Here is a 27305-nt window from a genome sequence, read left to right as displayed (position 1 = left end):
GTTTTCTTAGCGGTAACCCTAATTTCCAAAAACAGCAGCAAAGACTCCAAGATGCCAACAGCAGGCCAACCCTTGCAACTCTTCCAGTCTTCGGTGTCAACCTTCCTTCTCTGCACGCCCCTTTCATTCACTCTCCATGGCAGCCAGGCAAGGTCTGTGGCTTCAGAGCCCCAGAACAGAGCCCAGTGGGGCCACCCACCAGGAGGAGGGCGTGCCAATCTGACCCAGAACTCCAGGAAAACCTTGAACTCACAGCGCCCCAATACTGGGCTCCCTAAAAACTGGCTGTGGGCCTGGAGGCAGTCCCCAAAGGGCTGCGAGGCCCAGCCCTGCTGCCTTCAAGCATCAAGTGTCCCCCTCCAGTCGGGTGCTGCATCCCTCCTGAGAGGTCCTCGGATCCCCAACCCTATCCAGTCCTGTCAGCCATAGCAGGTGATGGGCACGGTGACAAGGGCCGGCTCCGGAGATGGGGTACCCGGTCGCTGCCCCCGCGAGCTGGGCACAAAGGCAGGCGCGCGCGCGGGAGAACTTGCCACCCCGGATGCCTTGCCCCCGCCCCCGGGGAACCCCGCACTTACTGTCAGTCGCCATGGTCGCGTCGGGGGGTTGCAGGGCGGCCGCCCGCGGCTGGGGTACCCACGCCGCGCCCGGCCGCGCGCGTTCTCGACAGGCCCCGCGCGCTCGAGGGCCGCGACGCGCACAGACGCTCCCGCCGCGCGCCCCCGTCGCGCCGCCCCGAGCCCCGTGGTGGCTGCCAGCTGGGTCGCCCCCGCCGGCGTCCCCACACCCTAGCGGAGCCGACCGCCACCGAACCTGCCCTGCCCAGCCCGTAGCATCATCCCTCCCTAAGACAAAGCAGCTAGCAACCTGGCCCGCTCCTCTCCAGGTTTCTTGCCCGCTCTATTCTCCCGCTGAACAAACACTTGGTATCCTGCCTTGCTTTTTTTCAATTCATCCGGGCCTGGTGCTTCTTTGCAGCAATGTCGACCCTGAGCCCCAGCTCAAAGGAGCAAAGCAGGGAGCAGGTGGGGGAGAGAGAAGCAAGGATCACACAGGTGCCTCCTGTGTGTGAGGACCAAGACTCCTCTCATTCTCTTGTTTTGTCTCCAAGGTGAAAATAGAGCCTTGTGTGTAGTAGGCTATCAGATCTCTATTAAGCGACTTAATGGAGGACTCTAACTGGAAACCTGCGTGAATTAATGAGTTAGTGAATAAATGGCCAATTAACTAATTAGATGTGAACAGGATGGGTGACTAACGAGTGGATAATTGCGAGCCGGACCACAGGCGGCTCCGATGACTTGTATTAAAGGAAAGTCATCAGCATTGCCTCAAGGACCATCGCGGTTAAAAGGACTTTGAAATGAGTCCACCTGTGGGTGTTTGTTCGCAGTACATCTTGTTGAATGCTATAAACCAATTACTGAAAGATCCTTGCTATATTTAGGGACCGGCAGCAAATGAGAAACCACCACCACATGGGGAAGCATCAAGTGGCTCAAACTCAAAGCCTAAGCACGGGAAGCCATTGGTTTTTTGTTTTTCGTTGTTGTTTGTGCAGGCACGATGCCTTTGGTCCACTTGAGGCCACTCTTTTAACCCAAACAGTAAGGATGCCAGTGGGCGTCATCTCAGGCATCGGTGGACACCAACAGAATTCAGGTGCAAAGCAGAATCAGAAACAGTTGCCGTCTGACCAGGTGGGCAAAGGAAGATACCGGAAAACAACAAAAGGGTCCTCTCTGATCAGTCCACAGGATGTAGGTGAGGGAGTCAGCATGGTGAGGGTGAACCGCATCCACATTCTGTTGGCTGCGGCTTTCATTTTAATCTGTTTACAGCGCATGTGATTCTTAAGCACAGACACCAGGTTCATGTTTTAGTTATAACAACCCTCGGTGGTGGTGGTAGGGTCCCCAAAGAGACACGAGAAGAGCACTAAAAACGCCTCAAGAACTGTGAACCTGTCTGAAGCTCAAAAACCTTCATGTTAAGCTATTTTGATCATCAAGGTAGAGAGGTGGGTTTGACTCCAAGGGCCAGAACATCGGTGAAGCTCTTTAGTCATTAAAGTGCTTTTCGACATTATAAGAGGGATAATGATGACCCAAAGCCTGGGTTTCACGAGTGACATGTGGGCAGTAGAACCAAACGTCACCTAGAAAGGGCCGAGAAACTAGTGGACTTCAAAGATTGGAGGTCCTTCGTGTGACAACAGTCTCAGAAGGCTCAGCACTAAGTGAAGAGAGATTCAGGAGGGCAGGGTTGATATAAGGTTTATTGTCATGAGATAAATGATTGTTCTATAAGATAGATAATCCACACATCCAAATGTGGTCAAGAAAAAAATATACCCTTTTAGCTTCTGACCCAAGTGGCCATTGTTAAGTTTGATTTCAGGGAGTCGTCTATGAATCCAGGTTTGTCTGTGGTAATTCCTTCTCCCACTGAGAGGTTACAAGCAAGTTTGGGGGTGAGCACTGGATAACATGGAGGTGTCCTGAAAGGCATCGGGTACCATCTGTCCTCAGCACGGTATGACTCTTCTGTCTCTAGCAATATCTACCACACAACCACAGGTCACGTGCAGCTAAAGATAGCTCTGAATGTGGTCAAAGACAAGATTGTAAACTGACTTAAAAGTACGAGATGTGTGTGAGAGAGAGAGAGAGAGAGAGAGAGAGAGAGAGAGAGAGAGATTTAATCTTGACTTTATTGTTCTTGAGCATGAACTTTGTAGATAATAGCAGCATCACAGTGTCAAAATGTTGGGCACCCCTGGCACACTTTGAAGATCTCACTCACGGGTGGCCACCAGTTACCAGTTCATGCATGGGACAGCCACTGTGTCACCCACCTCCAAACTCCTCACAAGTCTTTTTCTCTTCAATTTTTCCATTGCCCTTGAAGGGAAACACATGAGTATTTGCCCACACCATTCTGAACAGACAGGAAAGTCTACAGACCGTCAAGGCTATTCTCATAGACTAGACAACTATTCCTTTTTTAAAAAAAATGTTTTTATTACATTTCTTTATTAGTGTGGGAACATGCTACAGCATGCATGTAGAAGTCAGAGGACAGTGTGTGGAGAGTCAGTTCTTCCTTTAACCATGTTGGTCCCAGGGATCAAACTCTGATTGTCACACTTCAGTACAGGGGTCTTTACCTGCTCAGTCACTTCCTGACCTATAACCACATTTCAAATTCCTCTACCACGTGCTGAAAGGACCTCTGCAGAGTGAGCCAACAAACAAAACCTGTCATATTACCTGCGATGAGTCTGTCACAGCCTACCTGGACACCCACCACTTCTTGTTTGTGCCACTCCATTAGAAAGTGTGCCTTGTTGGAGTAAGTGTGACATTGTAGGGGTGGGCAATGAGACCCTCCTCCTAACCTGCAGTCTTAACCTACCGCCCTTCAGATGAAGATGTAGAACTCTCAGCAACTTCTGCACCATGCCTGCCTGGATGCTGCCATGCTCCCCACCTTTATAAGAATTGACTGAACCTCTGAACCTGTAAGCTAGCCCTAATTAAATATTATCCTTATAAGAGTTGCCTTGGTCATGGTATCTCTTCACAGCTGTGCAAATAATGATGAAGGCTATTTTTCAAGAAACCAGGAAATCCCTCTCCTAAAAGTCTGGAAAGTAGACCCTTTAACATCCCACATTCTTGCAAATCTGTGTCTTGTAGTTGACCTGAGCTTTTGAAATTAAAAGCCAAGACTTTGGCTCTTTTGTCTCCTCACAGAACTTAAGACTAGGGGCTGGAGAGATTTCTCAGCAATTAAGAGCACTTGTTGATCTTCCAGAGGACCCAAGTTCAGTTCCCAGTACCCCCATGGTGACTCAGAACCATCTGCTCTAGAGGATCTGATACATTTTAATGCACATACAAATATATAAGAAAACAGTCAGTCATACATAGATAAAATATATATATATATACATATATATATATATATATTTAGAAACCTTAACACTATAAATTGCAATGTCTAGTAGAGGTGGGAGACTTACCTGATAAGTGAAATTACACAAGGATGAAAACCATGGTTAGTGCTGAGCTTGGATTCTAGTGCTCTTACCGAGGGAAGAGGAGCAACTGAGGGAGTGGCTGGAGGAGGAAGATCTAAATTACAGAAACACAGGGAAGGGCTTGTCGAGCATCTGAGAACTCTCGACAGACAGAGGGACTGGAGAGGAGGAGAGGGGAGAGAAGAGGATTGGAGGGAAGGGAGGGGAAGGAGAGGAGAGGGAATATGGGAATATGAGAATATGACCAGAGAACAAAGTAAAGAGGAATCTAATTAGAGGGCAGGGCAAGACGTGGCCCCAAGGACACACCTTCTATGACCTACTTCCTACAGTGAGGCCCCAACATCCCACTTCTTCAAGCCTCCAAATGCCATCATTTATGAATCCAGGAAAGGATGAATGTGCTCATTAAGTTGGAGCTCTCATGCCATAATCATCTCTAGAAATGTCCTTACAGATATGTCTAGAAGTGCTAAGGCATGGCACATGTGCGCGTGCATGCATGCACGTGCGCGCGCGCACACACACACACACACACACACACAGGAGCCCCCTCTGGAATCTCTTAATCAAATCATGCTGAAAAGACAAAGCATGAGGACAGGCACACAGGTAAGACCGAGAACTCAAGAGACTGAGAACAACTGTAAGCTGTCTTTGTGGGTGCAAGGAGATGGAATGAAAAGAATAAATAGACGAAGGAAATTTCTAGCCAATAGTGAGAGGCTCTCCTAGAATTAAAGCCTTAAAACCAAGGAGCAGGGTCAGCAAAGCAGCTGTTTAGGAGTCAGTTGTGGAAGCACGTAGCCCCTCAGACTCACTGTCCCTGAAGTAGCCAACCACGGAATGCAGGGGGTCGGAGTGGTGAGAGGGGCCACAGTGGAAATGAGCAGGGGCAGAAAGAGACCTTGAGGACCTAGGAGGACCTAGGAGGACAGACTGCAGGGGCGGGGATGGGAGAGAGGAGCTTGGGACAAAGGAAGGGTAGGAGCAAGTGTTTGTATTTATAATCTCCTTGCAGCCTGGTGCACACGCACACACTGGCTGCATAGGCAAGAGGCTCTCTGTACAGTTTCAGGACAGCTGGTCTTCATTGGGAGTTCCAAGCCAGTATGTCCTACGCAGTGAGAGGGTAATAAATAAATATTCCTGCTAAGGTAATATGCGGGGTTCTGAGTTAGGGTTCAGATGTCACCACACACAATGTTTCCATTCAATCAACCAAGCGGGACATGTTCTCCAGCCCTTGATCTATGTCCACTCCCTGTCCAATGGAGGGCAGAGGGCTGTGGTCACTTCCGAGTGAATGTGCTACAGCTTTTGATGGTTAAAATAGCTATCACCTGTCTGTTACAGTCTGTGAATATGAAGTTATTATAAATACGAAGTTTTTTGTGTGGCACCTATTAGCTACTAGCAATCTGGCACAGGAAGAGAACAAAGTTTGGTTATTTCTTTTATAAGACTTTACTTTTGGGAGCTGGTGAGACGGCTCAATGGGTTAAGAGTACTGGCTGCCCCTCTAAAGGACCAGGGTTCAATTCTCAGCACCCACATGGCAGCTAACAACCATCTGGTCCAGACGCTCCTGTGCACTCTTCTGGCCTCCACAGGTGCTGCATACATGTGATACGTGGACCATACACTCAGGCTAAAAACCCCTCACATGTAAAATAAACTTTTTTTAAAAAAAAGTTAAAGAATTGACTTTTAACTTTCGTGCAGTCCTCTCTTTGCAATGGTGTCTAAGTCACCAGACTCAAATATTTCATAATATGCAGTTAGGACAGATTGTGCCATATGAGTTTTTAAAAATACAGCCATTAGGTAATAATATCAGTAGGTTCTGGTTTAACCCTTGCTAATGGGTAGGGGCTCATGGGGTTGAATTCTCATCTAAGTGAAAGGACCTTGTACAGTCTCCTAAAACTGAGAAACCTCGGGGTCATGGTTGTCTGTCTCCTGATCTAGGATGGTTGTCTGTCTCCTGATCTAGGATGCCTCTTAGTTGCCAACCTGTATAGGAAAAGCATGTCTCAAGGGATCTATAGGCATGAGTATGGGTGAGGCAAGGAGAAGGTAGTGTCTGGTAAGGGAATATGGCAGAAATAGGCCAGAATGGTGGTCTTGCTGTTCACAATTTTGTATGTATCAATCCTGCATTCACTGAGAGACAGACATGGAAATCAGTCTCTCTCTCTCTCTCATCTATCTATCTATCTATCTATCTATCTATCTATCTATCTATCTATCTACCTATCATAGATAGATAGATGTATATAGATTAGATAGAGATAGAGATAAAAGATAGATATATAGATCTGAGACAGGGTTTCTTTGTAGCCATGTCTGTGCTGGAATTGACTCTATAGACCAGGCTGGCCTGGAACTCACAGAGATCTACCTGCCTCTGCTTCCTAAGTGCTAGGATTAAAGGCATTAGCCATTACCTGGCACATCCCATGTCTTAATTAAGAAAAGTCACTTTCTTTGAAACTGCTTTCTAGCAATCATCCAAGAAATAGTCCAAAAACACATGATCAACTCATTTTTTAAAAATACATAGCTAAGGGTTGAGGTTTGTATGTAACCCTGCGTGCAGAATAGTTAGCTAGCTGTACAAAACCCTGGGCTCGAGCCTAGCACTCAAAGCAAACCTTCACAGTTACAGAGATAATTCTTCCATATCTCAATGAAGAGACTCGCCTGGAGGTGGAGGGGCAGTCATCAGGCATCCTTAGAAGAAACACGCACACAGAGGCCAAGAACTGCATTCTAACGAGTCTGGTTTTCCAAAGGCAATTGCAGGACAGCTTTCCCCTAAGGATACACCTCTGACCACCTGGTCCAGAGCCACCTCAGAAGCTTTCTATGAATGAAGATTCCCAGACCCCAAACACCTCAAACATACTGGCTTGGAAGCCAAAAGTAGAGCTCTATAATCTGCTTATTAAACACGTTCCTTCCTGTTTCTATTATATCCTGAAGCTGGAGACCCTCTAGCCCAGGCAACAGTGGCTGGTCACAGGGACCCAAACTGCCTGAAGACTTGGAATTCCTCATATTTGGGCAGAGGATGTGGGGGGTCTAGCATGCACCAGACCTTGGGAAATTAAAAAGGCCTCATCTAATGGTTGTCTTAGTCTGCCTCCGTCCTTCTGTGTTGCTGTAGTGGAAAACCATCAACCACGTGGACCTCCCACAAATCTGAACGTTCAGTAAGTGGAAGATGAGTTTTAAAGGCTGTTTCCTTATTGTGGGAAGGATGAGGAGGGTCCCTGGGGCTCTTCTGCAGGGCACTGTTCCCTTTCACAGAGGGCCCTCCCTCCCTCGTGACCCTGTCACTATGCAGAGCCCCCCCCCCCCCCACTTCTGAATAGCATTGCTTTATTTGGGGAGTGGACATAGTTGCTTTCTTTTCTTCGGGTGAGATATCACCAATTCTCTGTTAAAGTACTTGCCTATTTTAGCTAACACACTAAGCTACAACTTTTTAAAAGCTGGGTCTTGTTTAAGGAATAATGCACACATGAAAGACATGCACTTTACCGTTGTTATTCCTGCTTGGCCCAAGAGAGCTAAATAACTGTAACGGGAAGCGTAAGGTGCCAAACACTAATCTGCAATATTAACATATTTCAAACTAGAAGAAAAGTGTGCTCTGTGAATTCAGCCCTTCATTGTTCTTAGCGCTGGCCTCTTACAACTTTACATCCCCCCTCCACCTCTGGACCTCATGCCCCATCTCTCACTGGCCCAGTTTCTTCTTCAACTTCATCCTAATGAAAAGGACCCTGTGGCTGGGTGTGACTTCCCACTCAGCCCTCGTAATGGCAGAATTCAGGGTGAAACCCCTGTTGTTGCTCACTGTTACAGACGGTGCTGTTCACAGCTCCCTCTTTGGAACTGCACTGCTTCAGCTCTGTAACACTGACTTTTCTGAAGTTCCTCCCAAACTTAATGATCAACAGGCATCCCTCCCATCTCTGTAGTGGACCTTACAGAAAAACCCAGCCTTTGTGATTGTCTTCTGGTCCCAAAATGAAACCAGTTTTTGGCAAACCTTGGGCAACGTTCTCTGTGATTTTGACTTATGTGGTTTGCTGAGAGACAGGCTGATCTCCTAGTGTATGGAAAAGCAACTTTACTTCTTGTCTAAACTCAGGCACATGCTTAGCAAAGCCAGTGATGGTCTGAGGTCAGGACCTGCAGAGAGCTAAGGGTTCAGATTCTGGGAACTCGGGTTTTTTCCTTTTCGTGAAGAGCTGTGGGTATTAATCCTGAGGCTACTAAGCACTGTTGTGTGACACACTTGAGATACCCTGAGCTGCTTGTGTAACATGGAATAGCTCTCTGCTGACTTTGTTCCATTCGATGATAACTTAATGCTGACTCTGTCAGCCCCTGCAAACAGTATCTAAGATGCTGTACCTAACTTGTTTGGCATTTGACATAGCTTATGCAAGATCCCTTGATCATAGCATCTCTCTCTCGCTCCTCACCACCACCACCCGCCCCCCTCAACTGGTCCCTCTCAGGAACCTGTCACTGAAGAATGGCCTGCTGGCCTGGGTCACTGATTAGAAGTAGAGGTGGTGATGTCAGACTTGCAGATTCCAGTACTGGCCTCAACTCCACAGCAGCAGGGCCCCAGGCATGTCACATAGTGCCTGTGTGCCTTTTTTCCCCTCTTCTGATAAACTACTTACCATGGATTTCAGGACTGGCAGTTTGACAGATAAGATTGTGTGTGTGTGTGTGTGTGTGTCAGGACTGGCAGTTTGACAGATAAGATTGTGTGTGTATGTATTTGTTTTATGTATATGAGTGGCTAACTTGTGTACATGTGATGTGCATGAAGTACCCATGGAGGCCAGAAGAGGGCACTGGCTCCCCCAGGGCTATGGAGTGGGCACTAAACAGGAAGGCTGCGCCCTCCACAAGAACAGTTAGTGTTCTTAACTTCTGAGCCAGCTCTCCAGCCCCAGATCAGAAAATTTTAAAGGTCCTTCTTTCTATGAAATTTTAGTTTAAAGGGAAAGAAGTTCAAAAAATAACAAAAGGCTTTCTTGCACCTCTGGAAATAAAGTGCTGCAAAAATAACTGTTAATGGTGTCCCGAGCTCAACACAAAGTGGGAGAGTTCCCCAAGGAAAAGAAAACACAGAATGGAAACCAGAACAGCATGCAGTAAGCCAGCAGAGCAGAGACCAAGGAAGAGCTGATCTGAGAACTGCTGAAAGATCCAATCGGGAGAGGAGGGGAGGGGAGGGGAAGGGAGAGGAAGGAAGAGAGGAAAAGAGAGGAGAGCAGAGGTGGTGGGGAGAGTAGAAGAGGGGACCAGGAGGGGAGAGGATTAGGAGGGGAGGGGAGGAAGGAGAGAGAGACAGAGACAGACAGACAGACAAGACTAGACTGACTGACTTTAGAGGTGCCAAAACAATAGAATTTCTGGTGTACAGTAAACACAGACATCAAGTCTTTCTAATGGGAAGCATCAAATAAGGCCCCATTCATTCAGGTCCAGGGATAAGGACTACACACAGACCAACAAGGCTGACTTGCTGAAGTTCAGCTATTGCAAAGATCAGACAGGGGATGTAAAATACCTCTGCTTGAATCTTTTAATGAAATATAGAAGATGATCACAGAACACTATCAAAGATACCTCATTAATAATGCTCTCAAAAATAAAAACAAAATTTTAAATATAAATTTTTAATTTTAATTTTATATTATATTTTACATTAACATATAAAATACATAAAATATAAATTAAAAACTAAGTGGCTAGAACTATGACCCTGCTGGACCTAGTCCCTCCCTCTGGTGCCACAAGTTCTGGGCTCAACAAGGTCTTACAGGAAGCCCACACCTGCCCTGTCTCATTTCCTGTGGCCATCCAGACAGCACAATTGGTTAGAATCCTCTGCTCACTTTATTAATGTTAATATCAGGGAAAAAAAAAGAATAAATCCACCAAAGAATAAAACAAAATGAAATTCTGTAATACAGCCCCAAGGAGACAGTCTACACTCCCACTTCCTCTCCAAAGCAATTAAATCCTAATTACACAGACCCAGAAACATTACAGAGACATTTGTTCTAGCGCTGTAGACTGCAGTCGTGGGAATAAATCATATTTGTAAATCTAAGAAAGCACATGGAAAAAAATAATAAGAGTTATTCACTGATAGCACATACATATAGATCACTTCGCTGGTAATGAAAGGTTTTGTAACACACTGAAGACAAATTAAATCTTTTGATTGGTTCCTATCAAATTGCAAACAAGATGATTTTCTAGATATACGGTGTTTTTTAAAAGACGGGGTATTTCATTTTTTAATACAATACACAAAGTATCTTCTTGCACTGTTAGTGGGAGGAAACAGTTGAAGTTTACAGACAGTAAGTTCAGTTAACTATGCCTTACGGTTTGGTGAAGCCCTTGCCAGCCTAACAATGCTACCAAGCGATGCAATGCACCAACCGCACTACAGGAGACCAAGACAAACCAGCCACCTAAAACCTTCAACAAAGGGCAGCAGCTTCTGAAGCTCTAGCAAAGTCACACCACTTAAAATTACATTTACATAAACAACTCCAGTTCAAAGGTTGAAGCCAACGTGATACTCTAATTCTCTGGTAACAAGGCTTTCCAGTTTGCTTCTACCACTGCGATAATGATCATGATCAAAAGCAACCTGGAAGAAAGGGTTTATGTCGTCTTATGAACTAGTCTTCTTTCTCTGGTTATCAGCTGGGTTGGAAATCTCTGAAAAGAGCCACCAGCAACAGCACCCCAAACCTGAGTATAAATTCCCCTCATCTCTCTGGCATCACACAGTGAGTCGAGGGCTAACACGTGGCTGACATCACAAAGTACCAAGCAGAGCTTTCGGCAGCTTCAGACTCACAGGGCTCCTGAGTACAAAGTTCAAATTCTGCTAGGATATATTCATGTAACAAATACTTTGTGTTCGGGTAAAAGTGCCATACTTTAAAAAAGTGACAATGGAGTGTGATGGCACACACCTTTAAACCCAGAGCTGGACACAGGTGAATCTCTGTTTCAGGATAGCCTGGTCTATGCAGCAAGTTCCAGAACAGCATTTTTGTAGACTGACAGACAGACAGAGGGACCCTGTCTCAACCCCTACCCCATCAACTACATAAAGTCAAATGGTTAGAGAAGGTGACAAAGGAGCCATTTCAATGAAGATGGAAACCCATGAAAAGGACAAGGAGAAATCAGAACCAAGAATCGGTGCTTCCAGATGAAAAGTCATGGGAGAAAATCAAGAGAAGGAAAGATGGTGAACTTGGAATCAAAACGCACTCTGAGGCAGTGGAAGAAGTATTATTGGAGAAAACAAAACACGACCCAAGAGACAGTACAAAGTAATTAGCAAACACAGCTCAAGTCCCAGAGAGAGAAGCAAGTGAGGAGAGTGCAGAATGCATCATGGGTTAGAAAAGCCAACCACACCAGACCTGTATCAGACTGAATAACAACAAAGCCTGCGGGCAGCCAGGGAGGGCCTGGAGGAACTTCTGGTAGAGCATGTGGTTAGTATATGAAGGCCATGGGTCCCACCATCAAATAGACAGACAGACAGACAGACAAAAATATAACACAAAGGAAAAAGATTGAGTTACACGAGGGACTGGAGGAACAAATTCTAATTTCCTGCCAGTGACAAAGCAGGCTATTGATGATGGAGTGAAAAAAGTCTTGCAAGTGTTGACAGAAAGGGGGAAAGAGCTGAAATAACTAGAATTCTACATCTTGCAAAAACAATTTCATCCAGAAATGAAGATATTTTTCAGACAAACAAAATCCATGCTGAGATATATATATATATCAGTATTAATTTCTTCAAACTGAAAATGAACCATCCGAGATCTATTCCCGATGGCTTTCACGAAGGAATAAAGAGCAGTGGGTACGATTTACGGGAGTAAACACAGGACTGTTGAAAACAGAATAGTTAGGCTAGGTGGCGGCAGTCTATAGTCCCACCTACTTGGGATAGTGAGACAGGAGGATAGAAGGTTCAAGACCTGCCTGGACTACACAGTAAATCCCAAGTCCAGCATGGGCAACTTGCCAACTATAACAAAGGACTGGGTGTAAAACATTCACTGGTGAAGCCTTTGCCAGTCTATTAATGTGTTACAGTATATCCAGCCCCAAATTTTTACAGATGGCATAAATTATTAAAGGCCAGAGCAAACCCAGCCTGCCCCAGAGCTGAGGTCCTTCACCACTGTCCAGTGACTTACCTGTCAAGGGAACAGCATGTCCCTTTAACTACATCCTGAAGGTGCAAGGCTGACATTGCATTTTATCAAACCACGACTGCACTGACAAACCCGTGAGACTGTAAAGGCCTGTCCTTTCACCTTTGCTGAGGAAAGCTGCCAGATGGGTCCTTCTCTGTCATCTGCCATGCCCTCTGTCTGGTACATGGGACACAACTGATTTGGATCTCCACCCTAGCTAAGAGCATCAATTGGTGTAAGAGAGGCCTATAGCTAATTCCCAAATCCTTGAGGAAGCTGTCTTTGATGAGTGCCTTACTTATTTATCCATAATCTTCCAGTAAGCTCCCAGCATTTACGACAGTGGGAGTATGCTTTTGTTTCTTGCAACTGAAAGGAGCCTGTTTGAATGTCTCTTAAATATTCAGACCTGTAATACACAGCACAGTAGAATGAATAATTCAGACATTTAAAAATATCACATAAAAGGGATTATACAACCTCAAGTCTGGGCTTTGACATTTATATTAACACAAAGAATAAGAAAAATGTGCAATGAAAATTACTACATAGTCGCTCAAAAGATAAATGAAAATGTGAATAGTTTTAACACCCACGGAGCTCTTTCCAAGCCATTTAAAAAGTAAGCCTTCTTCAAACTGTAATTTAATTCAAGAATGAAGGGTAAGGAAGGCATTAGTAACTACAGTTATTTTCCAAAGCTAACCTGAGAAAAATAAAAGTAACTTTCAGTGCAAAAAGTTTGTTTTTAAGGTATTTTCTCAAGACATAGGTAGGCATGTAAGTAGACAGATAAATAGACAGAGGTACCAATCTTTCACTATACCCAAGGTAGTCTGAGAAGACGGTATTTATTATACCTAATTAAAATTGACGCAAGGTAATGAGGGCTCCCTTCAGCTGTTGAGTGAACCACAGGTTAGCCTGATCAACTCAGGGGGCTGGGCAAACACAAACTTTCGGTTACTATGACAACACTGCCACCAATAATGCCTTTGCTACTCACCATCCCTTTGCCTGTGAAGTGACACCCTGGCCTTTTATAAGCGCTTTGTGAAAAATAGATTACGACTCAGGTACACAGCGTTTCAGCTGTACAATGCTAACCCACTCAGCTATACATTACTAACAAAGCTCTGGTGTTGCAGCCCAGCAGCTCCGGCCCATGTTCACACTGTAATGTCCGGCCCATTATCGGACAGAGCTGAAGTCAGACACAGGAAACAACTGCTTTTTAGTAGCTAACAGGATAACGATGTCAAGAATTATCCAATCTAACGTCAGTAGTTTGGTCTTAACATATTACATACCTAAGATATATATTTTTTCAGTCATATCAGACTTGGAAATTACCTCTTCAAACCAGCCTTTGAGCCCTAATAATTAACTATACGTCAGGCTGCATTAGCCTCACAACACAGAGGCCATGTGCTGGCAGCATTCAAGCACAGCTAAAGCCATCTCCACTTAAACTCCAGGGGTGAGAAATTAAAACAGCAGCACACACGTGACTATAGACATCTTTCCTGTGATTTACAAAAGTTCTGTGTCAAAGCCAGGTTTCAGAATCTACACGACTGCTCCTATGGGCCTATTAGACAGTACATAAGCATTAAACAGTGTATTAATTAATCTTATGTGTACACAAGGACACACACACAGGTACCTATGCATTCATATACAGTAGACCAATGGGAACTTTAAAGCAAATACTACAGAGGGTAAGAAGTGAGGCCCGGCGGTGCATTATCTATAATCCCAGCAGTGGGGAGGCCGAGCAAGGCAGTACTCGCATGGAGAGTTCAAGGCTAGCCTAGCATACACAGGCAGACCCTGTCTAAATCAATGAGGAAGTAAGGCATACATCATTAAGCACAAAAGCAGCGGTAACTTACTAAGTTATCAGTCAAGTTATTGGCCATGAAAATTTCTCACACTAGAAGATAAAACAAGGGGGCAAAATTTTTATTGCACTTAACCATAACACACAAAATATTCAACAAAAACCCCAGCCAAATCCATTGCTAGGTGACAGGTATGAATCATTTATATATAAACAGTATTTTAAAGCAATGTTTTCAAAAAAGAGTCGTAAACATTACAGCACTGCATTAAGTATAGCACAAAAACTTTCAGGAAAGAGAACTAACTCACAAATATGCAATTCTTTCTATTACATTCTAAAGGCAATAGAAACTCTATCTCCACTCATACAGACCTCTAACAAGTTTAACACATTTACAATTTACTCTGTAACAAACTACAATGTAATTTGTTAAAATTGCAATATTAACAAAAATGTTAAAATTAATCTTCAGAGTAAACCTTTACTCAACTCTTGGCCTATGGCATGCTCTTCCATTTCACAGAAATGATCTTGTTCTCAGATTCAGTCTTCACTGGCTACTTCCTGCTTAGAGCACAACATGACACCATTTCTTCTGTTGGAAAGCTCAAAATTTAAAACTCCACCAGCCTCCTGGTTCAGCATTTTCTCTTCCTCTTGGGCGCAGTGAACTCTGTGGATACAAGGTTAAGAACTCCATGGATTCTTTTTTGAAAAAATTGACATCTAAATGACAGGCTTATATAATAATACACATTTTACCTGCATATATTTAAAACAGACTAACCCAACCAACAATGTCCCACAGCCAAGACCCAAGAAGGAAACAGTGAGGGAGATAAATAATATGCGTGCGCGCGCACACACACACACACACACACACCCCGCACGCACAGACATTAAAATGCATGATATATATTAAAATGTAAAGATACATATATAATAAAAGCTACAGCATGGTTCCAGTTGGGCTAGAACTTGCTCTGTGACCCAGTCAGTCAGTCCTCAGACTTGTAATCCTCCCGTTCCAGCTGCCTGAACGCTAGGATTAAAGGTTTGTTTATTGAAACTTGATCTCAGAGTATAGCGCCCAGGCTGTCCTCAAAGTGGATCTCCTCCAAGTGCTAAAGTTATAGGTGTGTACCACCACGCCCAGTGACCCAAGTGTCTTAATGCTTAAGAAAGATTAGACGGAAATGATTGCTAACTTAAAATTTAAGAGAAAAAACAAAACAAAAAAACAAAACATTGCTGACACACATGAATTTCCTGAAATGAAACTGCAGTTTAGAGCCTCTGACCTCCAATGAGACAGCGGGACTCCAATCTTGCTGAGATGCCGATGAGAGAGGAGATCTCACTCACCCTGAGCCCTCCTTCATAAGGACTCTGCTTGAATTCCATATGCCTTCCATACAACTAGCACGACCCCAGGGCAGCAACCCTGAACTGGCTAGGCTTGTGCAAAGAGAAAGTGAAGAGTCTGATTCCACGACAGTGAAACAACACACATGCAAGTGTTCTGATCCTCCTGGCTCCCCCAGCTAAATGCAGTGACTATCACACCAATAACCATATTAAATACAATACACAGAAACAGAACCTTAGAAAGACATGATAGAGAGATAGTCCTCATCCATGAAAAGTAAAAAGGAAATGGGGAGAGGGGCGTCAGAAGAAAAAGAAAACAGATTCCCAGAAGAGGAGCATCCAGGAGGGAGAGCACAGCAGGGCAGAGGCCTGCAAGCAGCTTCTCGGGTGGGCGGTGACACCAGCAGAGTCCCTGGCAGGCATCCACATCCGGATATTGCATCACTGCTTGCTGGCTGTGGAGCGAGTCCATGGTTACCAGGACAACACTGACAAGCTCCAACAGGCCAAAGAGGAGGGTCGGAAGAATGAGTGGCCTGTCCTGGGGAGGGCATAGCCTAAGTCCCTGCAGGAGCTAACAAGATGCGCGGGTACCTGCTTTTCTGAAGCCATCCATGTCCGCCTCCTCCTCCTCTGTAATAATAGGCATACTCAGGTGTAAAGACTTCTCTTCTTTACGGTCATTTGGAGCGTTACCTAGGAATATTTAGAGAGAGTGAGAAATGACTGTATACAGAAACAAAGAATGGTGATCTTAGATGTTTTAACACTGAAATTATAGCAACATAATTATGCATTCTAGACTAGAAATCCTTTAAATGTTTATTTTCTAATTAGCTTACCAAGTAACAGGCTCCCCATGACTATCTCGGCGGCCTTACATGATCCCTCTCTCCATCTGTCTAATCGTTTAAGTATTAAGATACATGTGTCCCTGGGCATAGTCGCATACACCTATAACCTCAGCGCTCAGAGGATATCCACTTTGAGGACAGCCTGGGCTACCGTGAGATCCAGCCTCAATTAATTAATTAAAATAAAATAAAATACAGGCAGGCAGACAATCAGACGGACCAACCACAGCACTCAAGAAGCGGAAGCAGGAGGATTACGAGTCTAAGATCTGACTGGGCCACAAAGCAAGTTCCAGGTTAACCTGAAATATGTTTTGAAACCCTGTACCTACAAAAACAAACAAACAAAAAAACAAAAACCAAATAAAAACAACAACAAAACCTTCCTCTGCTTTGAAAACTTTCTTTTATTAGGCAAAATAGAGAGAATGAGAAGATACAAAATTTATGAGAGATACCTTATTTGATTGTTACTACATAAAACAGGATGTCTAGAGGGACTTAATCATGTGGGTTATTTCAACTTTATAACTGAAAGTTGAACAGCTTTCCATTTTATTATTTTGAATACAAACACCTTTTCTTTAGCTATACAAGACACAAGCTCACATCCTTCTTTAGTACTATCTGCCAGTGAATTTCCATTTTCAAAAACGCTGGAGTTGGGCTGGGATGTAGCTAAGTCAGTAGAGCTAACCTTAACATGCACAGGTACTGTGTTCAATACCCAGCACCATACACAAGGCATGGTGGCCCACACCCATAGTCCCCAGCACTAGTGAGATGGAGGCAGGAGGACTGGAAGTTCAAGGACAGACAGACATCACAGGAATTGAATCTAGCCAGGCAGATTGAGCAAACATCCCCCCACATTAAATCTACAACCTGCCACCCAGACTTGCCCAGCATTACCCAGCATCCTCCTCCTGTATGCCGAGATAATCAGCATGCTTGTCTCCTACCATCAGCCTCAGCGCTCATTTGCATGTCAGGTGCCCTCTAGTGCCTACAGGCGAGGCTACAGGGAGCCACCAAAGCAGTGCACTGTAGCCCACTGCTACCTACCACACTGTCCCCAGTTTCAAGGAGAAGTCCAGCCATGTCAATCCCTTGCTCAGTATTCATACACTCCCCCTGCCACTGAATGAATCAATCCCTTGCTCAGTATTCATACACTCCCCCTGCCACTGAATGAATCAATCCCTTGCTCAGTATTCATACACTCCCCCTGCCACTGAATGAGACCTAGGCTGCTGATTCCACACTTCAAGTTCGGCAGCGATACAATCCTCAACATGCTTTCCAAAATGACTAAAAGTGAACATTGTTTACATGTGAACTAACATGGGCCTCACTCTATACGTCCCAAACACTGCCCTTTTCAAGTCCTCTGCTGGGTGTCTGCCATCATGTGGATGCTGGGAATTGAAACTGAGTCTTACAGAAGAGCCAGTAATGCTAAACACTGAGACACCTCTCCAGCCCTGCTAGTGTTTTTATTGTTTTTTGTTTTTTTTTTAAATAAGTACAAAGTACTTCTTAGACTCACCCACACATATCCATCATGTAGATATGCAGTGGGCTGATGTCACTTGTATTGTGCCACTAAATATGGGCCACTAAATATGGGCCACTAAATATGGGCCACCAAATAAGGCCTGATTGCCCCCAGAGATCAGAGAGTCTGCAAGTAGACCCAAATGCTATGTGACCTTCCCCAAAAGTTATTCCTGACTGGTGAGTAACGATGCCCAGAGCCTATAGCTAGGCAGAATTGAGATGGGTGGGGCTTGGGGTGCCCAGGCTTTAGGTCAAAGAACCATGAGGAGAGGGAGAGAGATGGAGAGAGGAGAAGGCTACATGGGATAAGAACCTTAAAATGATGGCCATGAGGGCTGGCTAATTGGGTCATCTCAATGGTTTTATTTCCAAAAAATATGTAAAGGTGATTTGGAAAAAGAAGAAAGGGTAGTCTTAAATGATGTTAATACAATTTCACATCCATAGTCAAAAAAAAACCACCTCCACCCGCATATATAACAAAATGATTCAAATGTCATAGACATGAAAGTGATGTTTAAAGTTACAAAACATGTAGGAGAAAACACTGAAAACCTGTTTTCAAATAAGATTTTTTATATATAATACAAAAAGCATAAATCATAAAATAAAAAATGGTAGATTGCACTTCTATACTTCTTTGAAATTACATTTTTTTTTTCCCAAGACAGGGTTTCTCTGTGTAGCCCTGGCTGTCCTGGAACTCACTCTGTAGACCAAGCTGGCCTCGAACTCAGAAATCTGCCTGTCTCTGCCTCCCAAGTGCTGGGATGAAAGGCGAGCGCCACCTCGCCCGGCTGAAATTACAATTCTTAAGGCAATGTGGTAGTGTGTGTATGCAGTACCAGCACTTGGGAGGTGGAGGCAGGGGGTTCAGGGGTTTAAGGCATCTGTATCTACAGAGAGCCAAGGTAAGCTTGGGCTGCAGGAGTCCCTGTCTTCTCAAAAACAAAACAAATCATGACAAGCAAAGTTCAATTCTCCCTTTTTTTCCCCCTTGAGACAGAGTTTAACTATGTAACACTGTTTGGCTCGGAACTCACAGTAACCTTTGTACTTCTGACTCCTTAGCACTGTAAGGACTAATGGCATGCACTGTCATGTCCACTAAAACACTTATCTCTGTAAGAACTGTGAGAGAGAGAGAGAGAGGTCTCTCTCTCCAGCATCTGTATCTCACTATTCAATGGTGAGTACCCACTCAAGGGTAAAAACTGATCAGGGGGAGAATGGACAGCTCTTCCAGTGTCCAGTCAGTTCCCAGGCCCCACAGAAAGGCTCACAACCATCCTTAGCTCCAGGAACCTGATGCCCTCTTCCAGCCTTCGCAGGCACTGCACACATATGGAACAGATGAAGGCAAAATACCCACACAATAACATAAAAGAAATTCTAAGTTTTTTGTTAAAAAAATGTGGGGTGAGGGACTCATAAGCACACACCTCTATAGTCACTGGGAAAAGTCAAACTGGGACCAAGCTGGCCCTGTATTATACCCTGAATGGTTATGAGAAGAAACAAACACTGTAATAGCCAAAGCTGCTGACTCTAGAACCAAGTAGAAACTGGCCATTTCTAGAGGGGACTGAAATGGTAGTGTTGTGTAACAGTTTCCTGTGAGACTGAAACTTCCTATCCTGCAGGGAAGCTCTTCAAGTAGGAAAGTACACAGCCCCAAAACAGCTTCAGGAAGCCCCTGAAACAGACCAGATTCACTAGGCCCTTCCCTGCTGGAGTAAGCAATAAAAGCTGAGAGTTTCTCTCAGAGGAAGGGAAGCTAAGCTTCAAAGAAGACTCAGACAAACTGAGCTACCAAGACTCAGACTAGACCAGCTACCTGAAAGAAGCAGAAACCAGCTGAGCTGTCTAGGAGAGGTTTAGACCAGTATCACCTGAAAAGGACTCTCTCCAACCTGTCGAGCTGATCGCAGGCTGTACAGTTGTTCTAGGCTCCCAGCTCCGTGAGTGTCACCCATGCTGAGGTGAGCTTTGGTGATGTAGCTGTCTTTGAGTCATTTTTGTTCCTATAAATAACCCCGACAAAACTCACTGGCTTACCAAGTTGGACTTTGGTATCCATACTTTGTTTGGTCCGTCACTAGACCCTGTCATCTTTGGTAAGTAGATGTGTTGTCACACAACATACAGTCACACTGAAAAAGTGGCAGTTTTGTATTTACCCAGGATGTAGGATTTCTGGATCACATGACTTAGGTTTATAGGAAAGTTTTACATAAAAACTATAATGGCTTTTTTCACAACTGCAGAAAATGCCAACAGCCTAAATATCTTTTGGCTAGTGACTGGCTAAACAGTTGACATCAGACAGGGAAATGCTAAGGGCAGTGTAGGAACCAGTCATTATAAGTAATGATATAGCTGACTCTCAAATCTGCCTGTTTCTAAAAGCAGAATAAGAAGTTTGCCTATTTCTCTGAAGCAGAGAGAGAGGGAAAAAAAAGTGAAGTCTGCCAGGCAGAGTCAAGGCTGGTCAGGGTCTGTTGGCAGATTCCCAGCCTGCTGAGGCAAGGAACGGTAAGGGGAGGTGCACCTGAGGCTCAGGGTGAAGGCCTAAGAATCTATTGACCTTGGTGGAAGGAACAGGGAGGCTTTTGGATGGGAACAGATGTTTTCTGTGTATATTTCAGCAACTTTCTGTTAGCTTGTGGCTTTGCTTCCCATGGTACTATAGTGTAAGAAAGCTATGAGAAATACACTCACTGATCCCATAGTATTGACCTGCAGCCCTCTCATATCTGTCTCTTGCATCTTTTTCTTTCCTATAATCATCCTCACTCCCCCCTCAGAGTACTGTTCGATTTCTCACTGGTGGAACTGGTAACACACATGCATTACCTAAGTTAAAGCCCAAACCCAAAGGGTACATATGCTAGGCATGATGGCACATGTAATGCCACCATGTCTTTAATGCCAGCACTCCAAAGGCAGAGGCAAGTGGATCTCTATGAATTCAAAGCCTGCCTGGTGTACATAGTGAATTCCCCAACAGCCAGGGCTACACAGAGTGACCTGTCTCAACAACGATAACAACAAAAGTTACATATTATATTATTCTGTTCATATGGCTTTCTGGAAAAGGCAGCTCTATTGGGACAGAAAACATGAGTGGTCACTCAGGGAACAGAGGCCAGAGAAGATGCTGATTGCCAAAAGGCACAAGCAAAACCACTGCTTTACTCGAGTGGCTGGGTTTTCTGGCACCACGTTCATTGGATCAGTGGACTTCCTCGCTTCATTCTCAGCCTTGGGGAGGGTTGTTTACAATGAAATAACGATGTTAAAGTCTTGTGTCTGCACATATCCATCTGGTTCCATTTCCATCCAACAGTATTTCACTGTTTCCACCATGAGCAGATACTAGACTTGCTGGTATCTTCTACTGAGAGGTTTTCTTTTTTAATCAGCTAATGTGAATTACACTGGCTTATTTCTTGTATCACTGGGATACAAAAGGTTGCTGGATTTGATGTGCTTTATCTAGGGAGGAATTGTGTGTGTGTGTGTGTGTGTGTGTGTGTGTGTGTGTGCGCGCGTGCGCGCGCGCACTCATGAAGGATACAGGACTTCAGTTTATTTCTTGCAGTAACAACAAACTAAAAAGTATCCTTTCTATTTTCTGAAAGGATTTGTATAGGAACATTACTCTTTTCTTAAACATCTACAAGCTGGGTGCCATGGTACTTGATGAACCCTGGCACACAGGACAATAAAGCAGGAGAGTTCAAGGCCTCCTGAGCTGCAGAGCAAGAGACTGTCTCAAAGAGCTGAAGCTATAGACATGAGCAGGTGCATACAAGACGGATCAATCCCCAGGACTGGAAAAACAAGTTCACAGACATTTCCAGTACAGCATCTTGAAGTTTCATCCCCTTACTAGCTAAAAGACTATTCTAACTTTCTATCTCATGTCTTAGGAGAAGTGTATAGTCTGTTTAGTTATTTCTTTCTAGACTAATAAAGTTACCCAGTGCCTCCTTAGGAAGCTTTCCAGCTCTACCTTCTGTAGTAGGACCTCCCTTACTTTACTCTACTTTTGCTTTTCTTTCTTTTTTGCTTTTTTGTCCAGCTGATTCTAGGATACACTTTACATCTAACACTGGCCATTCACAGTAAGTCATGAAAAGTGTGTAGCTTCTCTGATAGTGTACAAGTTCATTTCCCAGTCACAACAACTAGCTCTGCATGAGCAATGTCAAGCAAAACATTCTTCGAGTGTGCCATGGCTAACCAGCTCTCCCTGTACATCTGTCTGTTTTTAAAAATTAAAGGAGCATCTATGTTTTTTCTCTAGGACAGGGTTGATATGGTTGTCTGTGGTTGACCTGGCCCATCGCCTGCTTAGAAGTGCACTTCTACTGCAATAAACCCCTTTATTCTCATACCCTCTGTAGCTACTCTCACATACTGGTAGCTGGGTAACTAAGCTGTGGAAAACAAAACAAAACAAAACTGTATGACTTTAGCTGGAGAGATGGCCTAGTTAAGAGCACTGGCTAGTCTTCCAGAGGACCAGGGTTCAATTCCTAACACCCAAATGGTGTCTCTCACAGCTGTCTCCAACTCCTGTTCCAGAAGATCTGACACCCTCACAGGCATACATATAGGCAAAACACCAATGCACAAGAATTTAAAATAAATTAATTTTTTTAAACATTCAAAAAAAATTTTAAAAACCCTGTAAAATCTGTAAGCTTATAAGACACCAGCTATTTGGGCCTTTTAAAGAAAGTTTGATGATTCCCGAATCTAGAGAACTTTTTTATATCAGGAAATTAGATACCATCAAGTATCTTCTCTAATAATTACTATAGTTAATATATATTCTCCCTTTTGGCCAAACCGAAGATAAACTATATTAATAGGCCCAGTGAATGGCACCGAGACTGCCCCAGAGATAACTGGACTCAGGGGAAGTTTTCAGCTTGGGGGCTGCTTTGTTTGTACTGTGGGGTTTTTTTCAATGCCCGAGTTTGTCCTAACAGTTGTCTTCCCTGTACCCCCCGCAAGTTTTCCTTGTGAAATGCTTCTTGGCTGCCCTTAACAACAGACTTCTTCCTCTGAATTCTCACATATGACCCCAGCCTCAATACTGGAAAAAGAAAATATGCTCAGAGCCTGTAAGTTTCCTTTCTCAGACCCCTGAGGTTGCCAGAAATGATAAAGTCATTAAGCATCTGTTAATGTTTCTACTGTTTTCTGCCTTTAAACAGCACCTGGGTAATTCTTGAAAAAAATCAAATCATTAAAATACACAGTTGTTTAAGCCTCAAGTAATGAGGCCATTTCACAGACACTCCATTACAAATGAAAATCAGGGGTAGTTCAATGAACTTAACTGAAGGAGAGGAGGTTTTTAGAATGCATTACTTATTGGCTTTTCCTAGATATAAATTTAATTCACATACATCATTACTAATAAAGTTATCCTGATTAACAAGTTTGACATAATCTCTAGGGTCTCTTTTAGTAACAAGAGCCCAAGAAGCTATGAAATTGGGTTCATTTTTAACATTAAATTCCATGATTTTTCCAAACAAGTCTCTTTCTCTTGTTGTGGGACAGGATCTTACTATGTAGCTCAAGCTGGCCTTAAACTGGCAATCTTCCTGCCTCAGCCTCCAGGGTGCTGGGATTACAGATACCCCCCAACCAACCCAGCTCTAGTCCATCCTAGAAATAAGGGCCTACTCTCCAGCACCAGGTCTTTTAAAAACCAAAGTACCTTTGCTTCTGGACGATCTCTTCCTTCCTGCTGGTCCTGCTGGCTCTCTGGTCCTCTTTCTCTTTGCTGCTCTGCCTTGCACTTGTCCAGACCCAGAGTCAGAGTCAGAAGAGTCAAGCTTGGACTGGCGATGCCTCCTGGACTTGGACACCTTCGGGACAGAAACCCAGTTACTCAGATGAAAAACAAAATGGTCCGAGGACAGAGCACAGGAGTGAGAGAGGGGCATCTGCCATGGTGCTATTTCCCACACAGGCCTGCACTACATACACGTAACTGTACCACCAGATTCCTGCAGCTGCCTCGCCACCAGCTCACGCTGGGTTAAAATGCCACTGCTGTCAACAAGAACGATAATGAATCACAGACAGAGTCAGAAGTCGGGTCTGACTCAGAAATGTTCCCTTGAGGTACCTCCCATGCTTTGCCTAGCTCCAGGTATGACCACACGGTCCAGACTGGTAAACATGAGTTTCACATCCCCACACCACTATGACTATTCACTGTGTTTTAGAACTATTACTACCAGGAAGGAAACATCAGCTTGGAACCTAATGCCAAGAGCAGGACCAGCACTGAAGAGACAGGAAAAGTAGGGAAGGAAGGTCCAGTCCTAACGGTGCCTAAGACCAGCAAGCCAAGGGTTTTGTTGTTGTTTTGAGACAGCGTCCCTCTACATAACCCTGGCTATATAAACTATATAGACCAGTTTGGCCTTGAACACCCAGAGCATTCCGGAGCACTGAGAACAGTGCACCACCACGCCACCCAGACTTTTCTTCTTAATTGAATCAGCTTACAAATTCCTTCACTTGCTTAATGCAGTGTTCAGTTACTGGTAAGTGCATTTCAGGTATCAATGAGTCTCCAAAAGCAATTCTGTAAGATACTAGCTGCACCTCAAGAGAGAAAATTAGAACAACTTGTGGGGTATAATTAGATTTTCAAAGTTATGTGGTGACATAAGATATACATCACTTGACAACAAATATCTTCATACATAAAGAGAATTCTGGTTAAAAAGAACTAAATACAACCCATCTATTTATCTTCTTTGGCATGTCTTCAATGTCTTATACTCAACTATTTACTGTGATAATTCTGTAGCAATCATGTAATGCCTAACCAATAGAGTCATCCTAAGTTGGAAAACGATAGCTTGCTTTCCCATAATATAAATTCACACACACACACACACACACACACACACACAAAAAAAAAAAAATCCAAGAAAAACATACAGAATTAAGATTGTATTTATCAGTACTCCCAATGCTCCAGTAAAATAATAAGAGCACAGAAAAGCACAAAACAGACATACAATGGAAACAACACAATTATAATTTTGCATGGGAAATGGTTAACAGCTGACTAACAGAGGAAAGGGTAGAAAATGAATGGTCACCAAAGAAACTCATTACAAGACAGCCAACCCCACTAGGAATTGCACTAAAACCACAGGGAGACAGAGTGAAACTCTACATAGGCAAATTTGTCCTGTTCCCAGCCTCAGAGCTGGGCATTGCACCGCCTCCCTAGGACAACAGGAGTCTGTTCTCTGGAAAGAACATACCAGAGAGGTTTAGGATTTTAAAAAGAAAAAAGAAGAAGAAAAGGACTACAGAGATGGCTCAGTGATTAAGAGCATTGACTGCTCAGCCAGAGCTCCTGAGTTCAACTCCCAGCAACCACATGGTGGTTCACAACCATCTGTAATGGGATCTGATGCCCTTTTCTGGTGTGTCTGAACACTGCAATAGTGTACTCATATAAATAAATAAATAGATAGATAGATAGATAGATAGACAGACAGAAAAAAAGCAAATAAACACAAAACAAGACAAGATGGCCCATGCAGGAGGCAGCAAGCCTGCAACACATCACCACTGGCCACTCAAATACAGAGACATCTGAGGAGCGCCAACCTTCTGGAACAAAGCCAAAAGAACAAAAACAGAGACCGAAATAGAAAAAGATTCAAAGAAAATAAGAGGAAACATCAAAAAGTAAAATTAAATTAATATCCTTAATAACAGACATGGTATCCTATGAAAAAGGGCAAAAATATTTTTAAAGAAACATTCAGAGAATAAGAATATTCTCAGTAAAAAAAAGTCAGCACAAATACTAAAAACAAAGCAAATAGACAATAAAAATCAAGATGATATTTAAGAAACATCCGAACTGAAATGGACAGAAACCAGCAAAGAAAAACAACAGGGTCAAGAAAAAAAAATGGTACAATTCAAATTATTACAGAAATTCCTCAGTATAAAGCCTGCAGACTGAAGCCATATCCAGGCGCCATGACACCAACAATCAATGAAAACCGGATTGTGGTACCAAGGGTGCCCTGAACTTCAAGGACAAAGAGCAAACTCCCAGAAGGTGGACAAGGATGGAGAACAAGGCTTTGGAGTTCCAAGCAAAAGGAAGAGCTGGAGGAGAAGCCGCAGAGGTGGCTCTCGGGTCAGGGTACGGCGGATGGCTGGGTACTGACTTTTAAACTGTGTATCTGCATCTCATAGATGAGCATGAAGGTGCCACTTAGGAAAGAACTCACTGAACAAGGAACTTACCGGGACAGCAGCTGAGAAGGCTTTCGCTTTTATCTTCGCTAAAGACACAGCTCTGTCACATCTCTGGAAGGAAAATAAACAAGGAAAACCAAGCTGAAACATAAACGTTAGGGACATTGTGAAAACGCAAGGACCCGTCCTCAGGATTAAGACAGTTTATGTACACACTGGTAAGAAATCACACATGACAGACACCCTCTGCCTGCCACACGGCGGGTGACAATGCCATCCTCATTGGTGGACCATTTCCTTCAAGGCTCACAAAGAAAGGAGACACAAACCCTTAGGGATTAAGCCATTCCCTCATCTGCCTGTGCCTAAAGATGGCTCCACAGATCAGATGGAACACTGGCCATGAGAAACTGCTCAAGTGCCGAGGTGTCACCAAAGGCTGAAAAGCAGGAAAACAGCCCACAAACCTGCGTGAGAACCGACACACCTCCCATCACTCCAATCCCTAATATCTCACTCTCGACAAGCCCTCGGAGTGACCTCAACAGTTCGTGTGAAGAACACACTAAACAGACTTTTCCTGTGTTTTCATAATTCGGCACAAGGGTCATAACACCTATGAAGCAGAATTAGTCACACATAAAGGGAAAGACGCCATTAACATTCTGCAGACCTCTGGCTCCTCTGAAGGGCATTCACTATTCTCTTCTCCATCTTTAAGTTTGGGTTTTAAGGAGGGATTCTGAAAGAACAAAAAATAAATTTTATTTATGCATGACTATGCATACACATTTATAATTCTGTTAATTACAGATAGTTAAGTAAATTGCAATTTTAACAGTGAAGAACATTTACTTTTAATGACTGAAAAACCAGGAGGCAGTTTCAAATTACTACAGCATGGTCACCATCTGTCCTACTACTGTGATAAAGACCAGGGCCAAAAGCAACTGCAGGAAGAAAGGGTTTCCTTCAGCTCACAGCTTCCAGTCTATCTCAGCTCACAGCTTCCAGTCTATCTCAGCTCACAGCTTCCAGTCTATCTCAGCTCACAGCTTCCAGTCTAT

General features: G+C 43.9%; 2 protein-coding genes across 5 annotated transcripts in view; both read right to left on the bottom strand.

Annotated features, from left to right (window-relative positions):
- Positions 1-683, bottom strand: part of Syt16 (synaptotagmin 16) — a 255141-nt gene extending 254458 nt beyond the window's left edge. The window contains exon 1 of one of the 4 annotated variants that reach the window (XM_021179479.2): positions 579-683. In XM_021179479.2, the coding sequence (XP_021035138.1) occupies positions 579-591 (13 nt within the window). In that variant the 5' untranslated portion in view covers positions 592-683. The remainder of the gene's footprint in view (positions 1-578) is intronic. The other 3 variants (XM_021179478.2, XM_029484288.1, XM_029484284.1) reach the window with 3 other exon arrangements.
- An 8970-nt stretch (positions 684-9653) lies between these two features.
- Positions 9654-27305, bottom strand: part of Snapc1 (small nuclear RNA activating complex polypeptide 1) — a 25273-nt gene continuing 7621 nt past the window's right edge. Inside the window, exons 6-10 of the mRNA XM_021179464.2 lie at positions 26912-26980; positions 26287-26349; positions 23708-23858; positions 16145-16246; positions 9654-14852 (exon numbers count right to left, since the gene is read on the bottom strand). Coding sequence (XP_021035123.1) covers positions 14818-14852; positions 16145-16246; positions 23708-23858; positions 26287-26349; positions 26912-26980 — 420 coding nt within the window. The 3' untranslated portion in view covers positions 9654-14817. The remainder of the gene's footprint in view (positions 14853-16144; positions 16247-23707; positions 23859-26286; positions 26350-26911; positions 26981-27305) is intronic.

This window comes from Mus caroli, chromosome 12, assembly GCF_900094665.2.
Source record: "Mus caroli chromosome 12, CAROLI_EIJ_v1.1, whole genome shotgun sequence".
NCBI classification, from domain to species: domain Eukaryota; kingdom Metazoa; phylum Chordata; class Mammalia; order Rodentia; family Muridae; genus Mus; species Mus caroli.
Note: the sequence above shows the minus strand (reverse complement) of the source record. Positions and strands in the feature narration are given on the sequence as shown.